Raw genomic sequence first — 27,824 nt, forward strand, 5'->3', positions numbered from 1 at the left:
TCCTTTTTTTTTTTTTCTCCCTCTTCTATTTTCTGCCCCGTTCTTCATCCTCGTGCCTCACTCCATCACCTCCGTTTTGAACCTTGCCCGTGCTCTTCTCCACATCCTCGCATCCCAATTGCACACTATCATCCACCTGGGAGCCTCCGTACATTGAGCCTTATCCACTTGGACCTCCCCTCCCCGTCATAGGACCCCCCTTCTCCGTTTTGTTTCCCTATTTTCCCTATTTTCCCGGTGCTGATTCGAGTCACCTCTCCATCCTCTAGCTTGGCCAACCCCATTGAACCTCCACATCGACTCCCTCACTTTCTCTCCTGTTCTCTTCCTCCTCATTCTGTCCCACAGTCGTCTTCGCGCACAAAAACGAGTGGTTACCGTTTTGTCTAACAATCACTGTCCGTTTTTTCTCTTTCCTTGTTTGCCCTCGTCCCCTTTATCTGGTTCTATATTCGTGTCGTCTTCGTGCTCGTCTCTGTTACTCACATTTGCTTGTTCTTCTCTCCAGCTTTCGACTGCAGGCCCGGCCTTTGATTTTGCCTCCGTACTCTGCCAACGCATGCCGAAACACCAGACGTCCTCAAGTCCGCCATGTCGTCAACATCCACGGTGAAGGAAGCCGTGAAGGAGGGCCTGCTCGGCCATAAAGAGCCGACACAGCTGTCCTCGCAAACGCGGGCGCGTTTTCTGAAGAATGCCACCCCCGACGCCGAGACGGGCGAGCTCGTCATGGGCCCCAACGAGTTCATCAACGCGATTGCCCCGGAGGGCGAGGACTACCATAAGATCAAGCGCGAACAGTACACAATCCTCTTCCCCGTTGCCGACCGCCGCGGCCAGGGCCGCATCAACCTGTCCGACTGGGCCTACTTCGAGAACATCCTGATGAAGCCCGATGCCGAGTATGAGATCGCCTTCCGCCTCTTCGACGTCGAGCGCCTCGGCACCGTGCGCTACGACGACTTCCGCCGGCTGTACGAACTCAACAAGGGCCCCAGCACCATTCCTTTTAACTGGGACTGCGAGTGGGCCAAGCTATACATTGGCGACAAGCGCAAGCGCCACGACATGGACTATGAGCAGTTCTCCCAGATGCTGCGGGGTCTCCAAGGCGAGCGCATACGGCAAGCCTTCCAGCTGCTCGACCGTGACGGCGACGGCTACATTGAGCCCGAAGAGTTTGAGCGCATCATCCTCGAAACCGCCAAGCACAAGCTGTCTGACCACCTGTTGCAGCACCTGCACACTCTGTGCAACATCTCCAAGGGCACCAAAATCTCCTACGCCAACGTCCGCGCCTTCCAGAACATGATCAAGGAGATGGACCTCGTCGAGCTGATTGTTCGCCGCGCTTGCTCCAAGAGCGCCGACAACAAGATCACCCGCACCGATTTCCTCAACCAGGCCGCCCGCATCACCCGCTTCTCGCTCTTCACCCCGATGGAGGCCGACATCCTCTTCCACTTCGCCAGCATCGATGAGCCCTCGGGCCGTCTCGGCCTGGCCGACTTTGCCAAGGTCCTCGACCCTGCATGGCGCAGCCAAGAGCGCGTCGAGGGCGCCAGAGACCAATTGCAGCAGACCACCCAGCACGCCAAATCTGCCCTGCAGAAGTTTGCCTCGCAGGCCTTTGAGTCCGCCTACAACTTTGGTCTCGGCAGTTTGGCGGGTGCCTTTGGCGCCTTCATGGTGTACCCCATCGATCTCGTCAAGACGCGCCTGCAGAACCAGCGCGGCGCCGAGCCAGGCCAGCGCCTCTACAAGAACTCGATTGACTGCTTCCAGAAGGTCATCCGCAACGAGGGCTTCCTGGGCCTTTACTCTGGTGTTCTGCCGCAGCTTGTTGGTGTCGCGCCCGAAAAGGCCATCAAGCTGACCGTCAACGACCTGGTCCGCCGGTGGCAGACCAGGCAGGACGGCTCCATCTGGTGGGGCTCCGAGATCCTTGCCGGTGGTACCGCCGGTGCTTGCCAAGTCGTCTTCACCAACCCCCTTGAGATTGTCAAGATTCGTCTGCAAGTGCAGGGCGAGGTCGCCAAGAACGTGCAAGGCGCACCGAAGCGGTCGGCCATGTGGATCGTGCGCAACCTTGGTCTTGTCGGCCTGTACAAGGGCGCGTCTGCGTGTCTGCTGCGTGACGTGCCGTTCTCGGCCATCTACTTCCCGACGTACAGCCACTTGAAGAAGGACATGTTTGGCGAGTCTCCGACGAAGAAGCTCGGCGTGCTGCAGCTGCTGACAGCCGGTGCTATCGCTGGCATGCCGGCTGCCTACCTCACGACACCCTGCGACGTTATCAAGACGCGTCTGCAGGTCGAGGCGCGCAAGGGCGACACCCAGTACACGGGGCTGCGGCACGCGGCCAAGACGATCTTGAAGGAGGAGGGCTTCAGAGCCTTCTTCAAGGGCGGCCCCGCGCGCATCATGCGTTCGTCGCCCCAGTTCGGTTTCACTCTAGCGGCGTACGAGGTTCTGCAGAGCCTGCTGCCCTACCCGGGCGGCGGCAAGTCGGAGGTGGTGCAGACGGGTGTCTCCGGCGCCATGTCGTCGTTGAAGGACAAGATTTCGCCGTCCGAGGTACAGACACCCTTCACGCGCAGCCGCAACGCGCTCAAGATCATCCTGGACTTGGACGAGGACTTTGGCAAACTGAAGCTACCCGACCAAAAGGGCTGGCAGTCGCTGCCCACCACCATCGGCGGTGGTGGAAAGGCCTAAGCGACCACACTGCATACGGCTGTCGCCCTTTTTTCAATCTACCGTCCCTTTCTCTTCCTCTTTTTGGCTTTCCTTCCGGTTGCATCAGAAACAAAAAATCCTAGATGTTTTTAGAGTTGGGTTGGCGGGAGCATATAACGTTTTACGTTTCTATCTTTGGGTATTTTTTGCCGTTCTTGTTTTTTGTATTTCTGTCTTGATGTCTGCAACTTTCTTTTTGTCTATTTGTGCCTCGGCTATTTTTGGATCTTTGCCGTTTTGGCAATTGGGCGTTTGGGATACACAGCGAACCAAAAAAGACACTTTCAAATCTGTCCATCTTCTCCGATCCTTCCTCTCACGACGCGCCGACGACAATACCTTTCCCGACGTCCTCCGCGGTGCTGTGTCTTTGATTTCAGCCTTCGATCTACCTCCTCTTTCGATACCTTAATCCTCTGTCCCGATCTCCCGCTCGGTTTTCACCGAAAACAACAATCTTCGACTCTTTTTCTCTATGACGATTCAACCCTTTCTCGACGTCCGAATTACACCTTTCGTTGTTCGTTGCCGTACAAAAGAAAAAGAAAAGACAACTTAGACGTGTGTTGCATAGCAAAGACTGGTTTCTCTGGATGAAGACGTTACTTAGAGGTCTTGGAGGTATCTGGCTTGCGCCTTAAAGCGTGCATCTTATGTGGCTGCTGTCACATGGCCAGGTCTGTAGTTCGTTCCCGTTTGTCACATTGCTTCTTTTCTTTCCTTTCTCACATCCTGGCCATGGCGTCGACAGCGACTGTTTTGTCTGCAAAAGAATATACACTTCGAAATAGAATCATATTTACCATTTTACCCTGTATGCCCAAGGCAGCCGCGTACTGGGGCATACACTCTTCAAGACGAGGCCTTTAACAACGGTCTGTGAAAGACAGCTTGTTAGTATCGCGAATCTGTGCGGATGTGGCTAACACGCGATAGCGACAAAAATAGCGCCATCGCACGCCTTCCACGCTGGTGTTGATTCGCCGAAGGTTCTAATACTTGCAGTGTTAGTGGATGCCTGCCTTCTGAGCTAGCTTGCACTTGCAAGCAGACCCTTGTAAAACGACCTCATTCAGCGGCTTAATTACAGCGGTGTTTCCGTGCTCCAGTCATTGAGTTAGGCATTGCTAGTTAATACATGCCATCTTTGGAGTTGGTCCTGATATCAGCAGGCCTTTCGCACCTTCCCGATACCGTCATTAGCTTGCAAGGCGATGCGATCGTGCCCCAACCCAGACGACGGAATATAACGTCCCCTCATCGCACCTGCCGCCCTTTGTGCGCACCTCCTACACAACTCACCTCGTCTTTCTCTTGTGTCGTCTTCCGTCCTTTTCTACACTCAAAGTCAAACCTGATGAAGAGGCGAAACCGACAACGATCATCTCCCTCCAGCTAGCGCGCCCGCTCAACTATCTCTCTCCTCGTGTTCCTCGCAATGGACATCCTCGCCGCGATTTCCGCCCTCTGCGGCTGGATCTACACAATCAGCTGGTCGCTCTCCTTCTACCCCCAGCCGCTCCTCAACGCCAAACGCCGCTCCACCTCCGGCACCACCGTCGACTTCCCGCTCCTTAACTGTCTCGGCTTTTTGTCGTACTTGTTGTCGACAAGCGCCATGCGCTACTCGGCCACCGTCCGCGCCGAGTACGCCGCGCGCCACCACGGCCTCACGCCCACCGTTGCCACCAACGACGTCGTGTTTGCAGCCCACGCTTTGTTGCTCTCGCTCTTTGTCGTGTCGCAGTACCTACTGCCGCAGATCTGGGGCTGGCCCAAGGACGACGAGGAGCCTGCTGAGGAGGGACTGTCTGAGGGTGACGCTGCGACCCTGTCCGACGACCAGCCGCAGCAAAACGTGCGCCGGCGCCGCCTCCCGCGCGGCAATAACAAGCCCTCCCACTTTATCCTAGGCGTCATGGCCGGTTGCATTGCCGGCGTGCTCTTTGTGACTCTGCTGGTCGTCCGGGGCGGCGGGGCTAGCCGTGGCGGGCGTGCCACCGACACCGACGCAGAAACGACCCCTTGGCAGTGGCTTGACGTTGTCTACGCCCTCGGCTACGTCAAGGTCATCGTCACCCTCATCAAGTACTCGCCCCAGGTCCTCGTCAACTGGCGCAACCGCAGCACCCAGGGCTGGAGCATCTACACGATGATCCTTGACTTCGTCGGCGGCATCCTCAGCATCGTCCAGCTGCTGCTCGACAGCTACCGCCAGCACGACTGGTCCGGCGTGACAGGCAACCCCGTCAAGCTGCTGCTGGGAAATGTCTCCATATTGTACGACCTCGTCTTCTTCGCGCAGCACTATGTGTTGTACGCGGAGAGCAGTCGCGGCGATGGCAAGGACCTGGCGCACGAGGAAGAGGCTGTGGAAAACAGCCGGACGCAGCCGACAGAGCGTGATCGATTGTTAGCGAGGCAATAAAAATAAAGGAAAGACTCTTACGAAAAAAAAACAAGGATGAAGAGAGCAAGATAGACGATGCATACGAATTTGGAGTCTTTTGTTTTCTGTTTGGGGCGCTGTACTTTCTAGCATTGCTTTTTTCGGGGATACCATTTATGTTCTCAAATCATTTATTTTTATTTATTTGCATTATCCCCTTGTACCTTGTCAGCCACCCCCTGCTCAGATCGTCAGGTGGAAGCGGTTTAAGCGCTACACACACAGACCCGGTGGCCTCTCCTGATGGCGCATGATCGCCGCATGAATTGGGAAGCCCAACAACCAAAAGATCGCCAGCCTTGTTTCTCGAAAGTCTGTTTCTGCGCATCATCGTTTTGCATGTCGTATTTTTGCGTTGCTTAATTCGATCTTATGAGGGATGGCGTATTGTGCTCACCTTTTTGCATGGTCCTGCGTTTACGATGATTTGGTTTGGCGCACATACCTGTCTTGTCTGTCCTCAATCCTACTTTCCTACAACTTTGAGCTATTCTCTTATGTCTCGTAATAATATCGCTGTACATTTACTTTCCTATTCCGTTATTTATTTATACTTTATTTCCTCGTTACCCTTACTCCTTTAGGTGACCAACGGTTCAGCCATGGCCGACCACAGAAGCAGTGAACACGGTACCTGGGTCTCCTTTTCGGTGTTTCTTATTCCCCCTTTTGTCTTGTCTGATGCTCTTTTTGTCATTCCTGTTACGTTTTGGATTTCCGTACACTTTTTTTTGCCTCGCTTACACAAAACGGCGGAGTGTAATGTACAATTAGGAAACAACAGTGCCCGCTGTAGATCACTCATTTCATGTTTCTCGTTGTCGCCTCGCGACCGTCTTTTTCTTACTTCTCGAAATAATCCGGCCATATAACTAACTGTATGTTTCTCTGCCAATGAGCGCGGTTCACTCTCCAATAGCCTACTTACCTCATCTCTGTCCTTCCCATAACCCGTCTCCTGTCTGCCGTCCTTTTGTCCGCAAGGCTGCCCTGATGGAAACCTGTATCTCATGTCCCGTTCCCGCAAGCGGAAAGTGCACAGGTATACCTACGCACATATATCTTATATACCCACATGGCAGGCCGCACTCGTCTTAATATAGTGCCTGTCGGTGTCCCGTGCTCCCGTCCCCGCTCATCGACGTCCGCGATGCATCCACAGCATCAATTCCATGGCCGTTACCAGCATCGCCCCCCAGTAGCGTAAGCATAGTCACAGGTCATGACCCACGCCTCTCAATCCGTCTTTGCTGTGCCCGTGTTCTTGGTCGGCTACTTCTTCATCCTAACCATGCAAAACGCCAAAACAAGCAATGGCATGCCCCTGTGCCAAGAGGCACACGTAGCAGAGGGCGCTTTAATGCAGACTGACGGCGCCATGTGCGTCCTTGTACAACAATGAGCCTGAATGGTGTCCATCGCTCTTTGCGACTTTAACGTTTTGCTGCATGACCTATTCTCCCTCTCTCTTTCTTTAGCATCGACCAGTAGGCCTTTCCAGTCTAAGTTATCTTCCGTCGTACCTTCTTTCTCGTTCCAAATGCACTCCTCCGCACCTTCCCCATAAATCAAGCAGCAGCTGTGCCGGGCCACATGCAACGGGAAGGCACGTAGTCAATGACTACAGGCCGCCAAATAGTGTGGTCACGCCGTACCTTCCCAGCCTGGTCATACCAGCCATCTGCTGCCATCCTCCTCTTCCCCCCCTCGACTCTCCTTAAACTCACCCCCTATTGCTGTGTTGTCCTTGTCCAAGCTGCATCTCCAGTCGAACCCTCGCCCCAACCACAGCACAGACACCCCTCCTTTGGATCCTTCACATATGAGTGTCCTCGATGTGAGTGTGCTTGTCTAACACCCGCACCCCCCTGCAGTGCCTGCTATCCTGGTTTCCTCGCCGATTGTCTCCTCGCGCTTCCCCTCCATTTTCCTCCGGTCCGCCCTCTCCATTCCCGCCATCAGCTCGTTTGTTTACCTTTCTATTTCCCTTTTCTGCCTCTTCAAAAACGCGGCATGGGGACAAGCGTCAAGCTCGTCATCGGAAGCTGGTACTGGGCCAAGAAAGCCGGTCATCATCGAGTGGCGATCGAGAGACAGTGCTTGGTTAGAAAGGAGGGCAGTGTGGGCTTGGACAGCCAGGGCCGTTGTTTTGGTAATACGCACACGCCGTAACCATAACCAGACAGACGACAACGACCACAACCACGGTGACAACTCGAAGCAGGCTCTCAGTTTTGGTCAAGATGGTCACGGCTTTATGCTACCTATTCTAGCCTACGTCGTACTGCCTCGAGCAGGTCCTCCACAATCCTCACCCCTCTCGCCAACCACTTTTCGTACGCACAACACTTTCTCACCCCCACCCGGTGTGAGCTGCCTTCTTCCCCGGGAGAGGGGCAGCATATGGAGAAACCATGCAGCGGACCCATGCAGCTGGAGACATTCCGCAGATAGAGTTCTTGCTTTGCTCCTGATGGGTGTGCGTATGAGTGTTTTGCGAATTCCAGTCGTATGCATTTGTTGGCAAAACTGGGGTTGCATGACAAGTTTTGCAATCTAGGGGAAATCATCATGGTACGTGACTGAGTTTATGTCAGACCCCTCCACTTCAACCTGGAGATGTTTTGTTTTGTTTACCGTTCTTTATCGTTGCATGTCTGATTTGTATTTCGTCCCTGCTTACTTTTCCTTCCGGTATGTATTTTCTTCTCGGTTGTTATATTGCAGGCCTCTTTTCTATATTTCCTCGTTGCCTACATTATTTCCCCTTGCAGGTCAATAAACCAGCTCTCTCATCAATTTTTATTATTGTTATTATTTTATCAGATTTTCTTTTCTTCATAGCCATCTTTTGTGAGCCATTTCACTCTGTTTGCCCCGTTTATCTTACTTGCCGCCTTGCACACCGATCATCTCGTTTCCGTCGTCTCGGCCAAATCTTCAATATGCACAAATGCAAACATGCCAGCACACCAAGTCCTGCATCCCGTATCACCTCCCTGCCTTGCTCCCCTCTTCCCCTTGAGCGTCGACACCATACCTACATACTGCATAGATACTCACCCCTATCGGGTCCCTTCTCCCCGTGCCCCTCCCCGTCATCCCCATCCCCGCCCCTGTTGCCCTCGTCCTGACCCGCTCCGTCATCTCCGCTCGCGTAATGTGCTGTCAAGTCCTTGTTGGAGATCTTACCATGGTGTGCAGGGCAAGTGGCTCGTCCCGGGGTCTTTTGTTAGCCGGTATGCTCTCTCTATTTTGATGTAATTTCTGGGGGTCATTTTCATTGTATTTTTCATTGTATCTCTCATTGGTATGTATCGTTTGTTTGCGTGTACTAAACGTGTGTGCGCGTCTGTGTGCCCTGTACTTGTGTCTGTGTCTGTGTCTGTGTCTGTGGCCTGCGCCGGTTTGTAGACCAGTGTTATTCTTATAACGACCAGCACTGGCCTTCTTCTTCCTAAACAGGATGTGTGGAAACATCATTTCTTTGTATTTTCCTTCTCGTTTCTTTTCTGTCATCGCTAATCATTTTCTGTTGCCCCTTTGTTGGCGGATGTTCCATTTAAGTCCGCCTATTCATACTCCCATACTAACTGTCTGCCTTTATATATCCCTTTGAACACCACCTGCAATGGGCCCAACGCTTTCGTTTACGGCTCGTTCACTTCCCACCTGACAACATCCCAAATCCACTGCCGATTTTGATACCTCCAAATCGCACTACTACTTTCGGTGTATGGCCGCTACTACAAGCATCCAGGGTGCCCACCGACACTTACTGGCGCGCCCTTACTTATAACTATCGCAAGCCTATGCCAGCCGTGATCTCGACGTCATGGCCGACGAGGAAGGTGACAACCGCACTACAATGTTGGCACTCGTCCACGATCCAGATACGGGCAACCTCACACTATCCGATGTGTCAATGCCCGTTCCGACGGGTCCCGACGAGCACCTGATCCAAGTCCATGCCGTCGCCTTAACCAACGGCGAGCTGAAATGGCCTGAACCAGCTGCACAAGAAACGCACATCCCTGGATACGAGGTGTCTGGTACTGTTGTAGAGGCACCCAACAAGTCGTCGCCCTTCCAGCCGGGCACCGAAGTCTACGCGCTGACCGATTTCAACCGCCAAGGCAACGCTTGCGAGTACGCCATTGTCCTGACGAGCGAGCTGCGCCAAAAACCCGAGGCCTTGTCGTGGGAGGAGGCGGCCACGGTGCCATTGTCGGCGCTGACAGCGTGGCAGGTCCTCTTTGTCCACGGCGGCCTGACATTGCCAACCGAGCCAGTAACGCGGCCGCCGACGCCGCCACAAATCCACGCCTCCCCTCCGCGACCACCATCTCTCCAGCGTCAGCATTCGCATCCTTATTCGAGGCAACAGTCACCGGCCTCGCGACCTTCATCTCGCCCCTCGTCGTCCCACCGCCCGCGAAGCATTCATGTTGGCGACGACGTCAACGCCAACAAGCGTGTGCTGATCACAGCTGCAGCCGGTGGCGTTGGGCTGTGGGCTGTGCAGTTGGCACGGCTTGCCGGCGTCGGGCACATTACAGCGACCTGCGGTCCGGCCAACATTGACTTTGTGCGGAGCCTCGGCGCGCACCGTGTGATTGACTACACAACGCTTCGAAACACGGGAGAAGCAAGCAGTGGCAATAGGAGTGCCGGCACGCGCGAAGAAGGCGGAAGTGGCCGCAACTCGCCCTCGACAGCCCACGGCCGCACACGCTCCAGCTCCCAGTCTCGCTACGGTGCCTTTTATAGCAGCAGCGATAAATACGACTTGGTGCTCGACTGCGTCGGCGGCGACACTTTGAAGCGCGCCTGGACAAGTTCCCGCCATGGCGGCACGGTCATCAGCATCGTCATGCCGCCCGACAAGCTGCGGCCCGAGACGGGCGTGGGCATGGACGTGCGCGGCGTCTTTTTCATTGTCCACGCCGACAGCGAGCAGCTGCAGGCGATTACCGACCTGATCGAGACGCGCGCGGTCAAGGCCGTCTTTGACTCTGCCTTCCAGCTGGAGCAGTACGAGGCAGCGTTTGCCAAGGTCCAGAGTGGCCACGTCCGTGGCAAAGTTGTTTTGCGGTTGGCGTAACTTGTTAATTTGTCATATACCTCCCCATCACCATTCCTCCTTGCCAATCCCTCGATGCCCCCAGCCTCTCGCCCTGTCCTTGCCATGTTTCAATACTATCGCCCATTATTTTCTTTTATCCGTGTTTTCTACTTCCCTCTCATGCAATCAAAATACTCCATGCCGCTTAGGAGGCGCCATAAGCGTTTGGCAAGGGGTCGCTTATTCATAAACACCCACCGCAAACAGCAAACAGCACAACAAACCAAGCAAAAATACACTGTTAACTCGCTCTTAGCCACCACTCTCTCCTCTTCTCATGACTTGTTCACCTATGTAGCCTTGCATCTGCTTCGTGCGACGCCAGACGATGCAGCCACCCTTTAGGGCCCCAGATCCCCGCTGAGCCGCCGGGTCTCACGAGCAGAAAACAACTTACGAGAGAAAACCAAGATGCTGTACGATTACAGTTCACTTTGAAAGCATGTGCAGATGCTAAGTTGACAACAACGAGCATAGAGAGAAGGAAAGACATCAACGGTGTGACATGCACACGAAAGAAATACAGAAAATCATAACAAACGAGAGAATACATCCCATACGTCGACTCATTCACCATCGGGTCTCGTTTTGCACCACTTGTGCTGCACGACTTCAGGCCGTCGGAACGAACGAGGGAACTGAACCAGGTGCTGCTGTCTGGACCAACTGCTGGCCGATGCGCTTGGCTGGGCCAACTGTCGCACATGGGATTTGGTGCGTCGGGCTTATCGTTCTGCCTCTGTCCTCGTGCATTTATGAAGTCATCTGTCTTTCTTTCTGCGTGACACTTCTGGACGCAGCATATTAATTTCTCAAGTACAACTTACATTGTGAGTTTTGTCAACTGATGCTGTGTCGTACCTTCCTGTCGCAGCATGTTTGGTGTAGTTGCCGTCGTCGGCTTGCCCTCTTACAACAAACGAACCACTACCCTGTACATGAGACCCACTTTTCGACGCGCGCAGCCAACGAGAGCGCGGGGTAAGATGCCTGAATGCGCCGCGTGCATCCTGCCCTGTCGTTTTGTCGATTGCCGATGCCTCAGGCAGAAACGAGGCCGTGTCAATTAGGGCGAGTTTTTCAACCGCCCATGCCATTCATCCCTCAATAACGGGGAAAAAGGGGGGGGAGTGCGCAACAGTGGCAGCTAAGGAAGGCACGGCCTGGCCCCCTGTTTTGCTGTTGGCGAGAGTCGCGCCTGCCTCTTACCAAGCGACGCGACATGTTCATCGCACTTGCCTTCTGTAACTTGATTCTCGTGTTGTTTTGGAAACTGGAACCATTTCCCCTTTTGCTTTTTCGAGGCCACAAGGAGCTTGCATCACATCACCACCGTTCGTTTTTCCCCCACTGCAATCCTCTGAACGACCCTTTTCCTTTGCCCAACAACCTCCGACCGCCAACACGCTCTTCGACGCGCCCCTAATACATACCTTGCCCACCCAACAGCCACGGCGTGTTTTTTTCCATTCTATTATGCGCGCGACAACGCGACGCCCGTGAGCAGATCATCTTCATTGATTATTGATTATTGACATTCCGGGAATTCCCCATTCTCAAATTCATTCTCCATTTTCTCCTTTCGGGCTTTCATCGCACACTGCGGCCCCCCTCCCCCTCGTCCACTGTTAATTGAATTGGTTTCGCGTCCGTCGCGTCCCACTTCCAACCTTTTCGTCCCGTGTTTCTCCTATCCCCTCTTCTTGCCTCCTGGCCATTGCGGCGACCGAAGACGAACCAGCGCAGCCAAACCAAAAGTACGACGACCTCAGCGAAAATCTATGGCCGACGTACTAGATGACTCGGCCGGCGGCGGCGACGCTGCCTCCCAGCGCCGATCCGGACGCGTCGTGCGGGCTCCTGCTCGGTTCCTTCCAGAGGTCGTCGAGGGGCGCAAACGTCCAGGTGACGACGGTGGCCATGACGACGACGACATCGACGACATAGACGACGTGGACGCCGAAGACGGCGACGACGATGACGGCGATGACGGCGAGGCCAACCCCCGACGCGTCCGGCCAAAGCGCAAGGCCAATGGAGCGTCAACGGCAGGACGCGCAATCAAGAAGCCCAAGCTCAACGGCGCCGGCAATCATGCCGCCAGCCTACCGAGCCGTCCGAAGAAGTCGGTGCGCGTGACGATTGAGACCGACGCCGACCATGATAGCGCGCTGTACGGTACGTTTTCGAGTGGGGGTTGCGGTATACTATTGTGTGTGTTTTTGACAGAGCGGTCTGATCTGACAACCCGCCTTCTACAGCCGACATTTTCTCTTCTGGTGACGATAGTGACGACGTGGCTGGCCGCTGGTACGAGCGGTATCAGACCAACAACCAGGCCGCCGTGGCGGACCTGGTCAACTGCATTCTCTCGGCAGCCGGCTGCGACTACCACGTAACGGAAGACGACATCAACGACCCAGACAACTGCTCGAACCGTCTGACAGAGCTGCAGGGCATCTACGAAGATGTGAGTTGCACGAAAGATGGCAGCGCGGGAGACAAACGGTACAACGATGCACCACGTTGAGTTGCCGGTAAACTGACACAGTGTAGCAAAAAATCACCGACTACCCGCTCATCGCCAAGTCGCGGACGACGCGGTCATTCCGCGAACTGCTTGTACAGTTCTTCCACTCTTTCATCAGCGTCCTCCACGAGACCGAGATGCTCTACACACAACCCGAGATTATGGAAAACGTCGTGCGCTGGGTCGCATCCTTGTCCTCCTCCACCCTCCGACCCTTCCGGCACACCGCGACTACCGTGGCCCTCGCCATGCTGGCTGCACTCGTGACGGTAGCTAGGAAGCTGGACGATCGCATCAACAAACTGACCCAGCAAGTCGAGAACCAGAGGAGCCGCAACGGCAAGTCCAAGAGCAAGGATCCGCGTCTTGTTTCCTTGGAGAACACCCTGCGCGAGGCTGGTGGCAACCGTGAGCGCGCCGCCGAGCTGATGAAGGAGTTCTTCGACACGGTTTTCGTCCACCGCTACCGCGACGTCGACCCGCGCATCCGCACAGAGTGTGTCGAGGCTCTCGGCTCCTGGGTCTGGGCGCTGCCTGCCGTCTACATGCAGCCCGAGTACCTGCGGTACCTTGGCTGGATGCTCTCCGACAGCTACCCGGCCACACGCCAGGAGGTCCTGAAGCAGCTCGTACGCGTCTTCAAGCGCGATGCCAGCAAGATGGGCCACTTTATCGACCGTTTCCGCGCGCGCCTCATTGAGATGGCAACAAAAGATGCCGACATCAGTGTCCGTGTCTCTGCCATTGCCGTCGTGGAGCAGCTTCGCCCAGCTGGTCTGCTGGAACCCGACGAGATCGACTCCATCGGCCAGCTCATCTTTGACGCCGAGATCCGGATACGAAGGGCCGCCGTCAACTTTTTCGCCGACTGTGTCCGTGAGTTCGCGTCCATTAAGCTCGACGAGGTCGGTGGCGAAGAGGTCATGTACGAGCTGTTCGGCAAGGGCCAGAGCAAGACGGGCGACTTTGATGCGCCGCGGCGCGACTGGATCAACGTCAAGAGCTTGGCCAACACCGTGTCGGCCTACGAAACTCAACTCGGCGCTCAGCGGACAGAGCCGACGGTATCCAGCCTGGACGTGACTGCCGAGGTCGCCAGCGCCGTCGTGCCCGAGACGAGCCGGCTGGCCCTCGCCACGCAGGTCCTCGTGGACAAGATTCCCGAGATCACCAACTGGGAGATCTTGGCCGGCTATCTGCTGTACGACCACAGCGTGGACCAGGTCAAGGGCCGTGGCGGCCGCAAGCAGACACGCACAGCCGACGCGACATTCCGCGTTGCCGTCGCACCTGGGGACAACGAGGAGGCCATCCTGCTCGAGATCCTCGCAGCGGCAGCCAAGGCCAGCCTGGCCCCAGGTGGTGAGAGTGAGCGCTTCAAGAAGCGCTTTGGCCGGCCCGATGCTGCTCCCGCGTCGGCGGCCACGGGCGCCTTTTCCGCGGCCGAATCCTCTGAAGCGGCTGCCCTTCAGCTGGCCACACTCATCCCGCAGCTGCTGCGCAAGTTTGGCGCCGAGCCTGCGACAGCGGTGACCGTGCTGCGCCTCCAGCATTCTCTCAATCTGGAGGTCTTCCGTCAACTGCGGCAAGACACCGCCACGTTTGAGGGTCTGTTGGACGAAATTTGCACGCAGTTCACCCGGCATGCCGATACCGCCGTTGTGGCCGAGGCGGCCGCCGCGCTGCTCCATGCGCGCCAGTACGAAGAGCTTGAGGAAGTTGTCGACAGCCGGGTGTCTTCGCTCTGGGAGACGACCATCAACTCGCTGCGCAACTTTGACCGGACATGCGAGTTGTCGGCGCGCCGCAGCCTGAGCCCCGCGCTGGCCTCCCAACTGTCGGTTACTCTCTTCAAGATCAACAAGCTGGCTGCCATCTCCGACTCGGTCGACATCCTCGAGGCAAGGGGCACGGCCAACGCCGAGTCCGAGTCGCCTGCTATTGAGATCCTCGTCAAGACGGTCCACCGCGGCAAGTTTGAGGAGCCGGACGAGGACCTCGACAACATTGAGGATGGCCTTACGGCCAACGCCATTGGCGCGTGCCAGTTCTACTTTATGTGGAAGATGCGCTCGCTTGTTCTCGCTGTGAACGCCAAGGCCGATATCTCCAATCCGGTCGTTGACAACCTGGCCATTCTGAAGCGGGCTTTCGACCAGAACGTCGTCCACACCTTCTCGTCTCGCGGCTACAACGACGATCTGCGGTTGTACGCCACGGGCGCCTACTGCGACCTGCACGTGCTTTTCGCCCAGCTGCGCAAGAACCTGGACCGCCCGGCCGTCATGGCGCGGTATGTCAGCCTCGGTCGCCTCATTGACCAGGTGCCTCCCGGCCTGATCAGCGAGCTCGTGTCCATTTTCGACGCCGCCGAACGCAGCTTTGCCAAGAAGGCCAAGAAGACGCTCAACGACCCGGCCGACGACGAAGACCCGATTGAGGACCCGCTGGACGAGGATGATGATGATGACGACGACGACGAGGACACGTCCATCGAGGAGCGCCGGGCTGCTGAACTCAAGGCTGAGCGCGCGCTGTGCGACCTGACGAGCCACTACGTCATGGCTATTGTCGCACGCGTGCTCGACCACTCGGGCCCCTTTGCCGGCAAGCTGAAGCGGCGGCTGCTGCGCAACCAGACCAAGCTTGGCCACAGCTACAAGGAGATTGTTGCGTTCCTTGACGAGAACAAGGCCGGCGAGCTGTTGGTGGCCAACAGCCGCAAGAAGGGCGGCCACGCGGCCCGGGGCGGCGCCACCAAAGGCAAGGAGGCCGCCGCGGCGTCGGATCGGCCAGGCACTGCCGATGCCGGCGGCGCCCTGTCAGCGCCGACGCCTGGCGCGACACACGAAGAGGTGCTGCTGGGAGCACCGACGCCGGCCGCCGATCTGGACGACGACGAGCTGGACGATCTGCTGGACACGCCCGAGCCAGAGGAGGGCACGGTGGAGGATCTGCGGCGGAGGGAGTTGATCGACCAAGGCCTGGACGACGAAGAGGAGGAGGACGATGACAAGGCAGAAGGCATGGATGAGGATGAAGATATCCTCGGCGACTGAAGGAGGAAGGAGGAAGGAGCAAAAAAACCAATTGTTGTGCGTCGTGTATAATGCTGAACTTTGCAGAGGACGGAGTGTCGGACATGGATTGCCATCGGATGGGCCGGGGTTCTCTACGGTTTTCTTTACATCTATGCTGTACCTTTTTGTCTTCTTTTATGTTTGAGGATGTGGCCGCGATTTTTTCTCTGTTCGTTTTCTGTCTTCATTCCTCACCATCTGTTTGAGTTCCTCCGTGTCTCTATGTCTTTTGTGGACATGTGCCATTTTACGATTGTAGGTCAGTGTTTACACCTTTTGTGTTATCTTTCTCATCCTTTCACGTTTTGCCCTTTTACGACGAAACTGTTAAAGCGACTGACACAAGTATAAACAAGTATAAAAAACATACCGATTGCAATTCACCATACGCCAAGCCATGGTTGGCCGTTGTGTTGCATTTAATGTACCTAATGCCTTACCCCAAAATAGCTTACAAAGGAGGAAATATCAAATGCTCATGTGGGCTGTCGAAAGTGAAACAAGAAAAAGAAGGAAAAGCAAAATGCTATACATGAACCAGGGAGGCCGTTTTCGGGTATAGAAACTCCGCCAAACACGCGTGATGCAAAAAGAGACGTGAAGAAAGTTGGAACATCAATCGCGAATGGCTGCCTCAGCCTCGGATCGTAGTTCCGAACATGCCAAACGTTCGCTGCCAGGTGTACTCGCATTCGTCATCCTCTTCGTCCTCAACATTGTCATACACGGTGTTGCGGACGCCGTACTGCTGCAGACAGCAAACAAACGGCCGGTTCGTCAGCTGGGCTACTGGTTTTTCCAGCTCCCTTGCTATTTCGGTCAGCCGCGCTACTTGGTCGGGACTCAGTCCTGGCGTTTGCACTGGCGCCTGTGTAGCATCGTTGCTGTTGCCCGTGTTCATTGCATTATTGGCCTCTGCGCCGCCGCCGCCGCCGTTGTCGTCCTCGTCGTCGTCGCTGTCGTCCTCTGGCTGCTTGTAGTGCTTCATGTTGCCCCCGTTAAAGGCGATTTCCTTGCGGTTTGTCTCGTGGTACTGTCGTGCAGCTTGCTTTTTCTGCTCTTCCCGATCCCGCTTCTTCGCGGCCACCCTGGCAGCTTTCTCCAGGTCTTCCTTCTGCTGGGCCGCTGCTTTGGTCCTGATATTAGTGGCCTCCACTGTAAACTTCGCCCGCCGTTTTGCGTCAGCCTTTATCTCTTCCAGGTTGCCCCACATATGGAACATCTTCTCGCGCAGGTTTCTGGTTGCTTCCTTGGTCGCCCGCAGGTCGCTGGCCTCACTGCGAAGCAGCATCTGGCCGTGAAAATTGTCGACAAATACCCAACAGCGTGTCGGTGGCAACCCGCTGCTGTTATCTTCCTTGTCGTTGTCGTTGTCATTTCTCGCCGAGGAAGCATCTTCTAAACACAGCGCAAAGCGCCATTCCCAGACACAATGGGCCCCATTGCCGCGGTCGTCATCTTCGGATAGCGAATCAGAATCAGAGTCGTCCTTGACCATGTCGATGTCTGAAATGTAGCGTTTGACGGCAAAGTCCGCTAGGTTGGTAGGAACAAAATCCACGACGCGCACTTTTGTCTTGAATTTGATGTTGGCAAATGGGAGCTGGAGCTTTTCGGGACCGGGCACTGTATACAGTTTGGGGTCTAACATGCTGGAAAGCGAAGTCAAGGCGCGGTCTGGATACTCGCAGTGGATGGCTTCATTGGGCCGGTTGGTGAGCGGTACATCGGACGACGTGCTCTGCGCGGGTTTGGCGGATCGGGTGAGCTTTCGTCTTTGCCTCGCATTGGGAATCTTTCCCGTTTCTGGCCCGTCTGCGACAGGCAGCGCCTTTCGCTTCCTGTTCCTTTGCCTGGCCTTCATAAAGGCCTTCTTGCGCCCCAGTGCATTTTGGAGCCGAGGGTCCATTTCGTCTGCTTCGCCATTGACTATCTCGAGCGTTCTCACTTTTATGCGCTCTGGATATTCCAGGTCCTCGTGCATGACGCCTTCTAGCATTCCGCCATACCACCTGACGTGAACGTTTTTCAACTCGACCCAGGAGCCCCGTTTTACCTCTTTGCTGACAATGCTGGCGTGTTCCGCGTAGCACGTAACTAGCATACTAAAGCGGCCAGCCGGTCCGCACCAATTTGACAGAGTACGTGGGTTGACCTGATGCGTTTCGCGGCCCCCGAATTTTGTGAGGTATTTGTTCTGGTCGCCAACCTGGTGGTACTCGTTGAGAGACACTCCGGAGTCGTCGACGTTTCGAAAGTTGCAGTTTTCCGTGTAGTCTGTCACCCAGAGAAGGGAACAGGAGCCGGTATGGTACGGATCGGCAACGACATTCACAATTATGTCTTGAAACATGCCGTCGGCAACGTCTTTGAGCTCCCGCCGCTTGTCCAGGATATGTCGTGACTTTTCGGCTTCAGCCTCGAAACATTGTATGGACGGAAGGGCGTTCTTGTTGATGGTTTTGTGAAGGTATTCAGCGAAACCGTGCTCCAACGACGAGGGCGTTAGGTACTGCACGCGGTTTGGCTGATCAAGCCACTGGTGATGATGCTCAAGCTTGCCTGGCGACGCCGTTCGCGCCCGGTAGACGTCTATTATGGTGGCAAAATTGGACAACAGCGAAAAGTTGTCCGACCCCATGGCTTTTTGCACCTTTGTCCTTTTAACCACCACGACGTCGGCGAGGTTGAACGTTGGCATGGCCTTCACGTCGGCTTGGAAGATGTGCAGATGCAGGGTGTTGTTGATAGTTTCCAGCGACTTGTCCACCAGTTTAACAGTCATTTTGTAGTCTTGCTATGTTAGAGCGGGGATCTGAGAAGATGCACAGTAGTCATGCACGGGCTGCTCGACGAACAGCCACATGGAATACACGGACTTTCATACCTTTCCTGGTCTGTCTGGGCATTAAGACGCCTGTCACAACGCCCACCACAGACACGATGGAGTATGGTTTGCAGTTGCCGTTAATAACATCGCTCATGTCTTGGAAGTTCAATGCCGCGTCAAGGGCGCTGGTCGCCTTCATGGCGCCGGCGGGCAGCGGGCTTGAACTGGACATCAGTTCCATGTCACGCATCTTCACCAGAGGAGCGGACTGTCGTGCAGTTGCTGGTCAGAAAAATGAGCAAGATAAAAGCACGCTGATATTGGGCCCATGTTGATATCACGAGACGCGTCGTTTGGTGCTAGGGCGCGTCTAGTATTGTTGAGCTTATGTCATTAACTCGGGGTCACGTGCATACACGCCAAAAGATCCAGGTCTTTCCCCTCCAAGTCGCTGCCTGAGGCTAGAGAAAGTGTGCAATTTTGGCTGACTCCGCCGGGGCCCCACCGCTACAATGCCCCACATCTCCTCCGTCGTCGTTCGCAGTCTCCGCACTGTAGCACAGCAGGCACACACACCGACCAGCACAGTGCCATACTATTGACTACGAATACGGTAAGTCTTTGTGCACCTCCTTTGGCACCTTCCCTGTGGTGGCCATCAAAAGGTGGGCTGCGGGTTGCCCCTTCCTTCCACCAAAATACGGCTTTGCTGTTTCCGCTCGCTCTCATCAAACGACGCCTGCCGTACTATTTTGTGCCCACTCCTCAGTCTCCTCTTTGCTTCCAATTTTTCTCCGTTTTCCATCACCAAAGCAACCCTCAATCTCGCGATTCCGCACACCTTTAAAAGGTATGTCCCCCTCCTCTCGCCCCTTTGCCCCCGTCCCTTCCCCTTGCTGGCCCTGCTGTTGGACCATCGTTCTCCCCCCTGACTTACGCGCCGTTGCTGACTCTTGTCCTCACAGCCTATTTTTTGCCGCGGGGTTAATTTTGCTTCATCTTCTGCTTCGCTCTCTTATTTTGTTGCCTCCCATCATCCCCTCTGCTCTCTTTATCTCGCCGACCGCCGTTCGTGTTCATACACGCCGTCACCCGTGTCGACTCCCACCAGACGACCTCATCGATCACCGACGACTAGCACTAGCACACAGCAGCCATGGCCGAGCGCTACATTCCCGAGCATCGGCGTACGCAGTTCAAGGCGAAGAACACGTTCAAGCCCGAGGAGCTGCGTCGCCGCCGCGAAGAGCAGCAGGTTGAGATCCGCAAGGCGAAGCGTGAGGAGAACCTGGCCAAGCGCCGTGGCATCGGCTCTGGCGACTCGCGGCCCGGTGCTTCGCTGGGTGCCGCCCCTGACAGCGACGATGACACCGCCCCGACCGAGTCTCAGGTACGTGACTATGTGTCCCTTGAGAAGGGGCTGTACTGTTGGGATTTTCGTTTCTAGTTTTCTTTCTTTTTCTTTCTTTTTTTGGTTTGAAGTTGCAATGATGCTTTCTCTTTCTCGCTCCTGTTGTTCACCCCGCTAACGCACCCCTGCAGCTGAACGAGGACCTCCCCCAGATGGTCCAAGGCGTCTTCTCCGATCAGATCGACCAGCAGATCCAGGCGACAACCAAGTTCCGGAAACTGCTCTCCAAAGAGCGCAACCCGCCCATCGAGGAGGTTATCAAGACCGGCGTCGTCTCCCGTTTTGTCGAGTTCCTGCGGTCGCCACACACCCTGGTGCAGTTCGAGGCTGCCTGGGCCCTCACAAACATTGCCAGCGGCTCTGCAACGCAGACCCAGGTGGTCATTGAGGCTGGTGCCGTGCCCATCTTTGTCGAGCTGCTGTCGAGCCCCGAGCCCGACGTCCGCGAACAGGCCGTGTGGGCGCTGGGCAACATTGCCGGCGACAGCCCGCAGTGCCGCGATTACGTCCTCAGCTGCGGCGCCCTCAAACCTCTGCTGACCCTGCTTGGCGACAGCCGCAAGCTGAGCATGCTGCGGAACGCAACGTGGACCCTGAGCAACTTCTGCCGTGGCAAGACCCCCCAGCCCGACTGGAACACCATCCAGCCTGCGCTACCCGTGCTGTCCAAGCTCGTGTACAGCCTGGACGACGAGGTGCTGATTGACGCCTGCTGGGCGATCTCGTATCTCTCGGACGGCTCCAACGATAAGATCCAGGCTGTGATCGAGGCCGGCATCCCGCGTCGCCTTGTGGAGCTGCTGATGCACGCGTCGACCTCCGTCCAGACCCCAGCACTGCGCTCGGTCGGCAACATCGTGACGGGCGACGACGTGCAGACGCAAGTGATTATCAACTGCGGCGCTCTCTCGTGTCTGCTGTCGCTGCTCAGCTCAAACAAAGACGGCATCCGCAAGGAGGCGTGCTGGACCATCTCCAACATCACCGCCGGCAACTCGGCGCAGATTCAGTCCGTGATCGACGCCAACATCATTCCGCCGCTGATCCACCTGCTGTCGAACGGCGACCTGAAGACGCGCAAGGAGGCATGCTGGGCGATTAGCAACGCGACGTCTGGCGGCCTCCAGAAGCCCGAGCAGATCCGCTACCTGGTGGCGCAGGGCTGCATCAAGCCGCTCTGCGACCTGCTGGCGTGCCCCGACAACAAGATCATCCAGGTGGCGCTGGACGGCCTCGAGAACATCCTCAAGGTCGGCGAGCTCGACCGCCAGGCCCAGGGCGAGGGCAACGACGCTATCAACACTTATGCGCTGTTCATCGAGGAGTGCGGTGGCATGGAGAAGATCCACGACTGCCAGACAAACGCCAACGAGGAGATCTACATGAAGGCGTACAACATCATCGAGAAGTACTTCTCCGACGACGACGAAGGTGCCGAGGATGGCCAGCCGGCTGCGAACGGCACGTTTGGCTTTGGTGCGGCGAACAACGGTGGCAACGCCGAAGGTGGTGGCTTCAGCTTCGCCAACAGCGCGGACAACATGGACATGTAAAGAGCTCCTAGACAACTCTGTGTCCCACGTCCTGTGCATGGTGTTCGGTGTTCTTGCACCCTCCGGTTCCCCGCCGCCCGCACTTCGATTTGCCTCACGCCTCTTTCCGACACTATCTTCACCCCGTCCCACCCACACCGGATCTACATCTACTAAGGGCGACGCTACACACCACCACCGACTCTACCATCTACACATTACTCATCATCCATTACTCAGTATTCATTGCGCATCTGCCACACGACACATCACCTATGAACCGGAGTTTTATTGCATTTTGTTTGCGTTTTATCTCATGTGCTTTCCTATTTTTCGTCGTTCTTTTTGAAGTACTGGGGCCACTTGGCTGGTCCGGGACAACAAAGACAAAGGAGAGAAAAACAAGAGGACAAACACATTATGGGGTCCTATGGTAGCTTGAAAGCTCCAGCCCACAGGAAGAACAGGGGAAGAGATATACCACAGAGGGTAGTAATGGACTGCCCAGAGAGGGGGGTGAACCGAACTTGGACCTCGGCCATATAATACAATATGGCGGGGCCAGGACAGGATGAGAGGCAGCAATTGATCTTCATGTATTCACAGGGTCTGAATGGTAGCTTTAAAGCTCCAACCCTAAACCGAGAACGGCGCGCAGACCAGACTGCACGACCGACGCAAACTTGAGAGGAGGAACCAGGCAGAGCTTGAGGCGGACCCCAAACAAAAGGGGCCCCCGGCGCAGGATGAGCCGTTGACCATTGCCAGTGCATGGCGCGGCGCATGCAGTCCTGTTGTTCTGTCGGGGCCCTTGGGCGTCGCCTCATTTACCACACCACACGACTCGGCCGACAACGAGCCAAGCCGACGCCATCGGACTTTCTGCAAAAGGCCTCTCGACGCTACTGCATCTCAACCGACCGGCCAAGTGGCTGCGGTTCCCTTCGACGTCCCACCGACAGACAATAACAAAGATACAGACCGACATAGCGGCGAGAGGTGGTCCTTGGTCGCGAACAAACTTGTTGATGAGCAGACAAACTGTTCACAGCAACATCCCCCCATCCCCCCAACACCTTTTCCCCAACACAACACAAAACACTGCGTCCTTTCGAACATGAATTGCAAAAACTAAAGAAGATCTTCCAATCTGCTTGGTCCGGCTTGTATAACTGTGTGAAAGCACTTTTTTGATTTGTAGAACGCCCAATGTAGTCTATCTGGCCTTTTGTGTCTAAGCAAATGTCTCTAAAGGTATATGCAGAAAAAGAAGGCAGCTATGTCCTATGCAAAGCCGTTTGATTGACCAAGAAGGGAGAACGGAGACCAGAAAAACAAGAATAAAACCCCCCGTCTATGCATCCATGCCGTCCAGCTCAATCAGCTTGATGACGGCCTTGATCACGTCACGGTCGACCTGCTCCGTCGAGCTCTTGTCGTCCGTGGACGCGTTCTTCTCCTCCTCCTCATACTCATCGGCGCCTAGTCCCAGACGTCGTGCAATCAGTCGGTCCACCATGCTGCGCAGCCGTGACACCAGAACGCCGATCCGCGCCCAGCCCCGCAGGTTCAGCCAGCCGTCGACAGTCAGGCCGCGGCCCAGAGTGTCGAGCTTGATCTCGCCTGAGAACATGAGCAATGTATATGCATTAAAGGCTGGAATGTCAGTGTAGGTACTTTTGGGACCAAAGAAAAAAAAAAAAAAAAAAAAACCAAAGAATAAAGCAAAGAAACGCCAGAAAACTCACGTGTCAAATCCCGGATAAACACCTTGGAGGTGGAGATGAGGGAAAAGTACGACAAGAAGGCAGCGCGGCCGGCAAAGCCCTGGCTGTCAAAGAGCGTGCTGCTCGGGTGCACAAAAACACGGCCGTGGTCGCGCGAAAAGTAGCGAATTGTGCGGGCCTCCGGGTCAATGGCAACAGTGCCGGAGACGCTCGTGGCAAACTTTTGGTCCGGCAGCTGTATGCGGGCGATCTGGGGTGTGAACGCGGCGGCGGTCAGTGCCCGCAGCAGCAAATGGTTGGGCGGTGTTGAGCCCGAAGCGGCTTCGGTTGGCCGCCGGATGCCCAGCTCGGCCAGCGACTGGTAGAGCTGCGTGCGCGTCGACGAGATGTCGATGAGCGTCTGCACGGCCAGGAAATTGTCTTCGCAAAAGGCCTTGCTGGCCTTGCCGTAGGGGTTGCTGTCGCGCACAATCTGGTCCCACTGAAGCACGGCGCGCAGGTCCGTCAGCAGGTCGCCGTCACCAGACGTAGGCGATGTGAACCGCATGCGCGCTGCCTTGGCGAGCTCGCGTTTCTCGGGCGGCGGCAGCACAAAGGGACTCCGCCCACTCAGGATGGCGGAGACGGTGACGCACTCGTGCAGACAGCCAAAGAGCGCACCAAAGATCATGAGTTTGCCGCACCGCAGGTCGGCGGGGATGGCGGCCAGCTGGCGGCCCAGTGCCGTCAGGCGGTCGCCGTCCAGCACACCCATGCGACGCAGCAAGGTCAGTGCGCCGTCGACGGCAGCGACTTCGGGTGGGGTGGGGGCTCGGGCAAGGAACCCGGCCACGTCGACAATACCCATGGCGCGCACCGACAGGCACAGCTGCTCGAGCGGCACGCGGCGCAATTCCGGCTCGGGCCGTTCCGGCATCGTCTGAAGCTCCAAGTTGCGCGTGTACAGCTTGTAGCACTTGCCGGCACGAACACGACCAGCACGACCGCGGCGCTGCTTGCAGGCGGCGCGCGACGCCCAGGTCTCCTCCAGCTTGCGCATGTTGGTCGTCGCGTCGTAGCTGGTCTCCTTGACGCGGCCCGTGTCAATGACGGCGACAATGTCGTCAATGGTGATGGACGTCTCCGCGACGTTGGTAGCCACGACGACCTTGCGGCGACCAGCCGGTGCTGCGGCAAAGACGCGCCGCTGCTCGCGGGTCTCGAGTGAAGCGTGCAGCGGCAGAACGTGTAAGCTGTTGGCGCCGGGCCCAGTGCGCAGCTGGTTGCACACCTGGTTGATTTCGTTGGTGCCGGGCATGAAGACGAGGATACCGCCGCTTTGGTTCGTGCCCGTCAGCTCCTCATCGATGGCACGCGCCGTGTCTGCCACAAGACTGTAGTTGACGCGGCTGCCGAGCTGCTGGATGATCTTGTTGATCGGGTCGTACTCGCCACCGCCTTCTTTGTCCTTGATTCCGCCGCCGCCGCCGCCGCCGCCGCCTCGGTTGCTGTCGCGGTACCCGCGGCCAAAGTTGCCGTCCATGCCAAAACCAGTTGCGCGAATCACGTCGTCGAGGTACATGTCGTCGACGGGGAACGTACGTCCAGCGATCTGGACCGAGCCCACCGACAGGCCCTCTCTGGCAAAGTAGTCCTTGAACGTCGATGCATCGAGTGTGGCACTCATCAGCACGAGCTTGAGGTCGGTGCGCACGCGCAGCACATCGCGCAGGATGCACAGCAAAAAGTCCGTGTCGAGACTGCGCTCGTGCACCTCGTCAATGACAATGTGGCTAACGTCGGCCAGCGATGCCACAACGTCTTCGATGCGGCCGCCCGAGACCTGCAGGCGCCGCAGCAGCACACCAGTCGTGGCAAAGGTGATGCGCGTGCGCGCTGCAATACCGCCCGCATTGATCTTGCTCTCGCCGCGGATAACATAGCCGACCTCGTCGCCCAGGCTGCTGCAGCGCTCTTCGCTGACGCGATCGGCCAGGCCGAGCGCTGAGATTCGCCGCGGCTGCGTCACCATAATGTTGGCGACGTGGCCGAGGCCGCGGCTGTACAGGTCGTCCAGCACAAACTGCACGGCCTGCGTCGACTTGCCGGAACCTGTCTCGCCCGAGATAATTGTCACCTGGTTCGCGCTGACCGTGTCGACAACGGTCTCGCGCACGTCCCACGCCGGCAACCGGCGCCGCTGCGCCAGCATCTTTTGCAGTGCCGGAGTGTCCTGGCGGTGCTGCCAATCTTGCCGTGTGCGGTCGTCAACCTTCCACACGAGCGGTCGAGGTTTGCGCTGGTTGCGTTTTGCGGCCCGTTTCCGTGCGGCGGTGGCCAGGGCAGACGAGCGGCCCTCAGCTTCTGGATCTTCCGACGCTGCCGAGGCTGCCGCAGAAATATCACGCAAGGCGCCCGGCCGCTCGATGATGCTATTCACGTTCTGCTGCACCCAGTCGACGACAAAGTAGATCTTGGTCTCCTCGTCACGCAGCGACTCGTGCACGTACGCGAGCGTCTTTTTGATGATGCTGAGCTTGATGTAGGAGGGCAGCTGCGGTGCCAGCACGGAGATAAGAAGCTCAGCTGGGTAGTTGGACGGCCGCCGGAACTGAAGGGATGCCTCAACATCCGTCGTCTTGCCGCGGCTGGTGTTTGTGGCATTGCTGTTGACGACGCCGTCCAAGCGAATCTGACACATGTCGGGCGACGGCTGGCTATAGTGGTCGCTCCCATAGACCGACTCCAAGCTGGCCAGCTCGGCCGCCCAGCCCTCCTCGGGCGTATCATACGAAGACAAAAGAAAGGCCGGCGTATCGCTGTCGTCCAATCCGTTGGCGCTGCTGTCCCGGCCCAGCAGTATGGCTTGCAGCGCCTCGGCTGCCCTGCACTCGTCGCCGCTGTTGGCATCGTAAACCTTGCGACAGAGGTCGGCTGAGTAGCCAGATTGTGCCAGGCGCTGGATCGCAGATTCGCGACGCAAGTCGGTCGCAGCGACAGACACGCCGGCCGTGTAGCTCTCGGGCAGTGACCACGGTGGCAGGTCGTCCTCGGGCACGTGCACCAGCAACCACTCGAGCGTCTCGTCACGGTCCTTGCAGACGGCCACAGCCTCCTCGACATGGCTGCGACGGAATCCTGTGCAGCTCAGCTCGTCGACGATGCGTTTCTGCGCTTCCGCAGACAACTCAACCCCGTAGGGGTTCCAGATAGACTCGCGCCGCAGCAAGTCTTCCAGCATCGAGCGCGTCTTGCCGCCCATCTCGATCTTGGGGATGTTTGTCCAGCCACGCATGGGGTTGAGGTTGCTGCTGCTGCTGCCGCCGCCGCCGCCGCTACCCCCAACACCACTCCCACTGCCATTTCCAGGGCCTTTCCCTCTTTCGCCTCCCTGGCCACTACCACCGCCGCCTCCATCGCCTCCATTATTTGCAAGAGTCCGTAGTGCCAAGAGGCCTGCTGCGCCCGGCATGCTTGCTGCCTTCTCGCGGGCCGCCTGCTGCTCTTTGCGTTTCTTCTCGGCCGCAGCCTTGGCCAGCTCGCGGTCGCGCAGCGCAGTGAACGGATCGGCCTCGTACATCCATGCCTTGCCCTCCTTGACATCCTGCTCCTTGAGCGCCTTGAATTCGTTCCACAGGTTCTTGTAGTCGGGCGGCAGCATCATGTGCAGGTTCTTCATGCTGCAGACGCGGAACAGACCGTATGTGGCTGCAAAGTGGCGCGCCTCGAGTGTTGTCGGCTTGACGGCCAGGTGCACATGGCTTGGTGGCAGTTTGAAAGGATCCAGGCGTGTCGTTTCATTGGTCTTTGGGTTCTTGGCGCTGAGCTTGACGAACGCCGTGTAGCCGTCTTTCACTTTGCGCTGGCTGTGTCAGTAACCGGTTCCTTGCAAGATACAGACCCGCACAGAGAGAGGCAGAGGACTCACTATGTCGTAGTCTGGCCGATCCCACTTTTGCTTTTGGCAGTGCTCCGACAGCAGATTGACCGGCAGCTTGCCCGTCCACGAGGACCCGCCAATGATTTGCTTGACTGTCGGTTTCGGTTGTCCGTCCGGCACGCCCTCAGCACCACCTGACGGCCCTCCTCCAGCTCCTCCTCCTCCACCTCCGCGTTTGCCCTTCCCACTGGTCTCCTTCGTCGAGTTGGTGAAAACAATAAAGTCGCTATCTGGCGGCCGCGATGATGTCGTCAGCGACGAGCCGCCCTTCTTCTTGCTTCCCGACGACTTGCTCGACGCCGCGGCGGCCGGTACGGGTGTGCTGCTGCCGCTGCCGCTGCCGCTGCCGCCGCCCTTGTCTTTGCCCTTTTTAGGAGGCATCCTGCCGCGGTTTGTGATGGAGCGCCTGCTGCATGGGTGGGTGGTACGGGCAGAGAAATCAAGTCGAAATAGTCTCCGTTAATGGATTGTCCGAGCTTCGA

General features: G+C 56.8%; 8 protein-coding genes across 8 annotated transcripts; 5 read left to right on the top strand and 3 right to left on the bottom strand.

The window, feature by feature from the left end:
* Nucleotides 1-591: 591 nt before the first annotated feature.
* On the top strand, nucleotides 592-2,718 carry SPSK_08736 (solute carrier family 25 (mitochondrial aspartate/glutamate transporter), member 12/13; the record flags this gene model as incomplete). Its single annotated transcript, XM_016735324.1, has 1 exon — nucleotides 592-2,718. The coding sequence occupies one exon, from the start codon at nucleotides 592-594 to the stop codon at nucleotides 2,716-2,718; it is 2,127 nt and encodes a 708-aa protein (XP_016587493.1).
* A 1,459-nt stretch (nucleotides 2,719-4,177) lies between these two features.
* On the top strand, nucleotides 4,178-5,167 carry SPSK_09570 (cystinosin; the record flags this gene model as incomplete). Its single annotated transcript, XM_016736142.1, has 1 exon — nucleotides 4,178-5,167. The coding sequence occupies one exon, from the start codon at nucleotides 4,178-4,180 to the stop codon at nucleotides 5,165-5,167; it is 990 nt and encodes a 329-aa protein (XP_016587494.1).
* A 3,856-nt stretch (nucleotides 5,168-9,023) lies between these two features.
* On the top strand, nucleotides 9,024-10,292 carry SPSK_09327 (uncharacterized protein; the record flags this gene model as incomplete). The annotated part of the gene is made up of 1 exon (XM_016735901.1): nucleotides 9,024-10,292. The coding sequence occupies one exon, from the start codon at nucleotides 9,024-9,026 to the stop codon at nucleotides 10,290-10,292; it is 1,269 nt and encodes a 422-aa protein (XP_016587495.1).
* Nucleotides 10,293-12,094: 1,802 nt separating this feature from the next.
* SPSK_10846 (cohesin complex subunit SA-1/2) lies at nucleotides 12,095-15,902 on the top strand (the record flags this gene model as incomplete). Its single annotated transcript, XM_016737106.1, has 3 exons — nucleotides 12,095-12,491; nucleotides 12,575-12,783; nucleotides 12,870-15,902. 3 exons carry the CDS (start codon nucleotides 12,095-12,097, stop codon nucleotides 15,900-15,902), a joined length of 3,639 nt encoding a protein of 1,212 aa, XP_016587496.1.
* A 655-nt stretch (nucleotides 15,903-16,557) lies between these two features.
* Nucleotides 16,558-18,708, bottom strand: SPSK_08729 (uncharacterized protein; the record flags this gene model as incomplete). The annotated part of the gene is made up of 1 exon (XM_016735317.1): nucleotides 16,558-18,708. The coding sequence occupies one exon, from the start codon at nucleotides 18,706-18,708 to the stop codon at nucleotides 16,558-16,560; it is 2,151 nt and encodes a 716-aa protein (XP_016587497.1).
* A 49-nt stretch (nucleotides 18,709-18,757) lies between these two features.
* Nucleotides 18,758-19,003, bottom strand: SPSK_10178 (uncharacterized protein; the record flags this gene model as incomplete). Its single annotated transcript, XM_016736728.1, has 1 exon — nucleotides 18,758-19,003. One exon carries the CDS (start codon nucleotides 19,001-19,003, stop codon nucleotides 18,758-18,760), a length of 246 nt encoding a protein of 81 aa, XP_016587498.1.
* A 906-nt stretch (nucleotides 19,004-19,909) lies between these two features.
* On the top strand, nucleotides 19,910-21,717 carry SPSK_08925 (karyopherin alpha; the record flags this gene model as incomplete). The annotated part of the gene is made up of 2 exons (XM_016735510.1): nucleotides 19,910-20,143; nucleotides 20,296-21,717. 2 exons carry the CDS (start codon nucleotides 19,910-19,912, stop codon nucleotides 21,715-21,717), a joined length of 1,656 nt encoding a protein of 551 aa, XP_016587499.1.
* Nucleotides 21,718-23,050: 1,333 nt separating this feature from the next.
* On the bottom strand, nucleotides 23,051-27,723 carry SPSK_08303 (ATP-dependent RNA helicase DHX57; the record flags this gene model as incomplete). Its single annotated transcript, XM_016734907.1, has 3 exons — nucleotides 23,051-23,352; nucleotides 23,445-27,264; nucleotides 27,331-27,723. 3 exons carry the CDS (start codon nucleotides 27,721-27,723, stop codon nucleotides 23,051-23,053), a joined length of 4,515 nt encoding a protein of 1,504 aa, XP_016587500.1.
* Between the last annotated feature and the right edge of the window lie 101 nt (nucleotides 27,724-27,824).

The sequence above is a fragment of the Sporothrix schenckii genome, assembly GCF_000961545.1.
Source record: "Sporothrix schenckii 1099-18 chromosome Unknown Cont44, whole genome shotgun sequence".
Taxonomy (NCBI): domain Eukaryota; kingdom Fungi; phylum Ascomycota; class Sordariomycetes; order Ophiostomatales; family Ophiostomataceae; genus Sporothrix; species Sporothrix schenckii.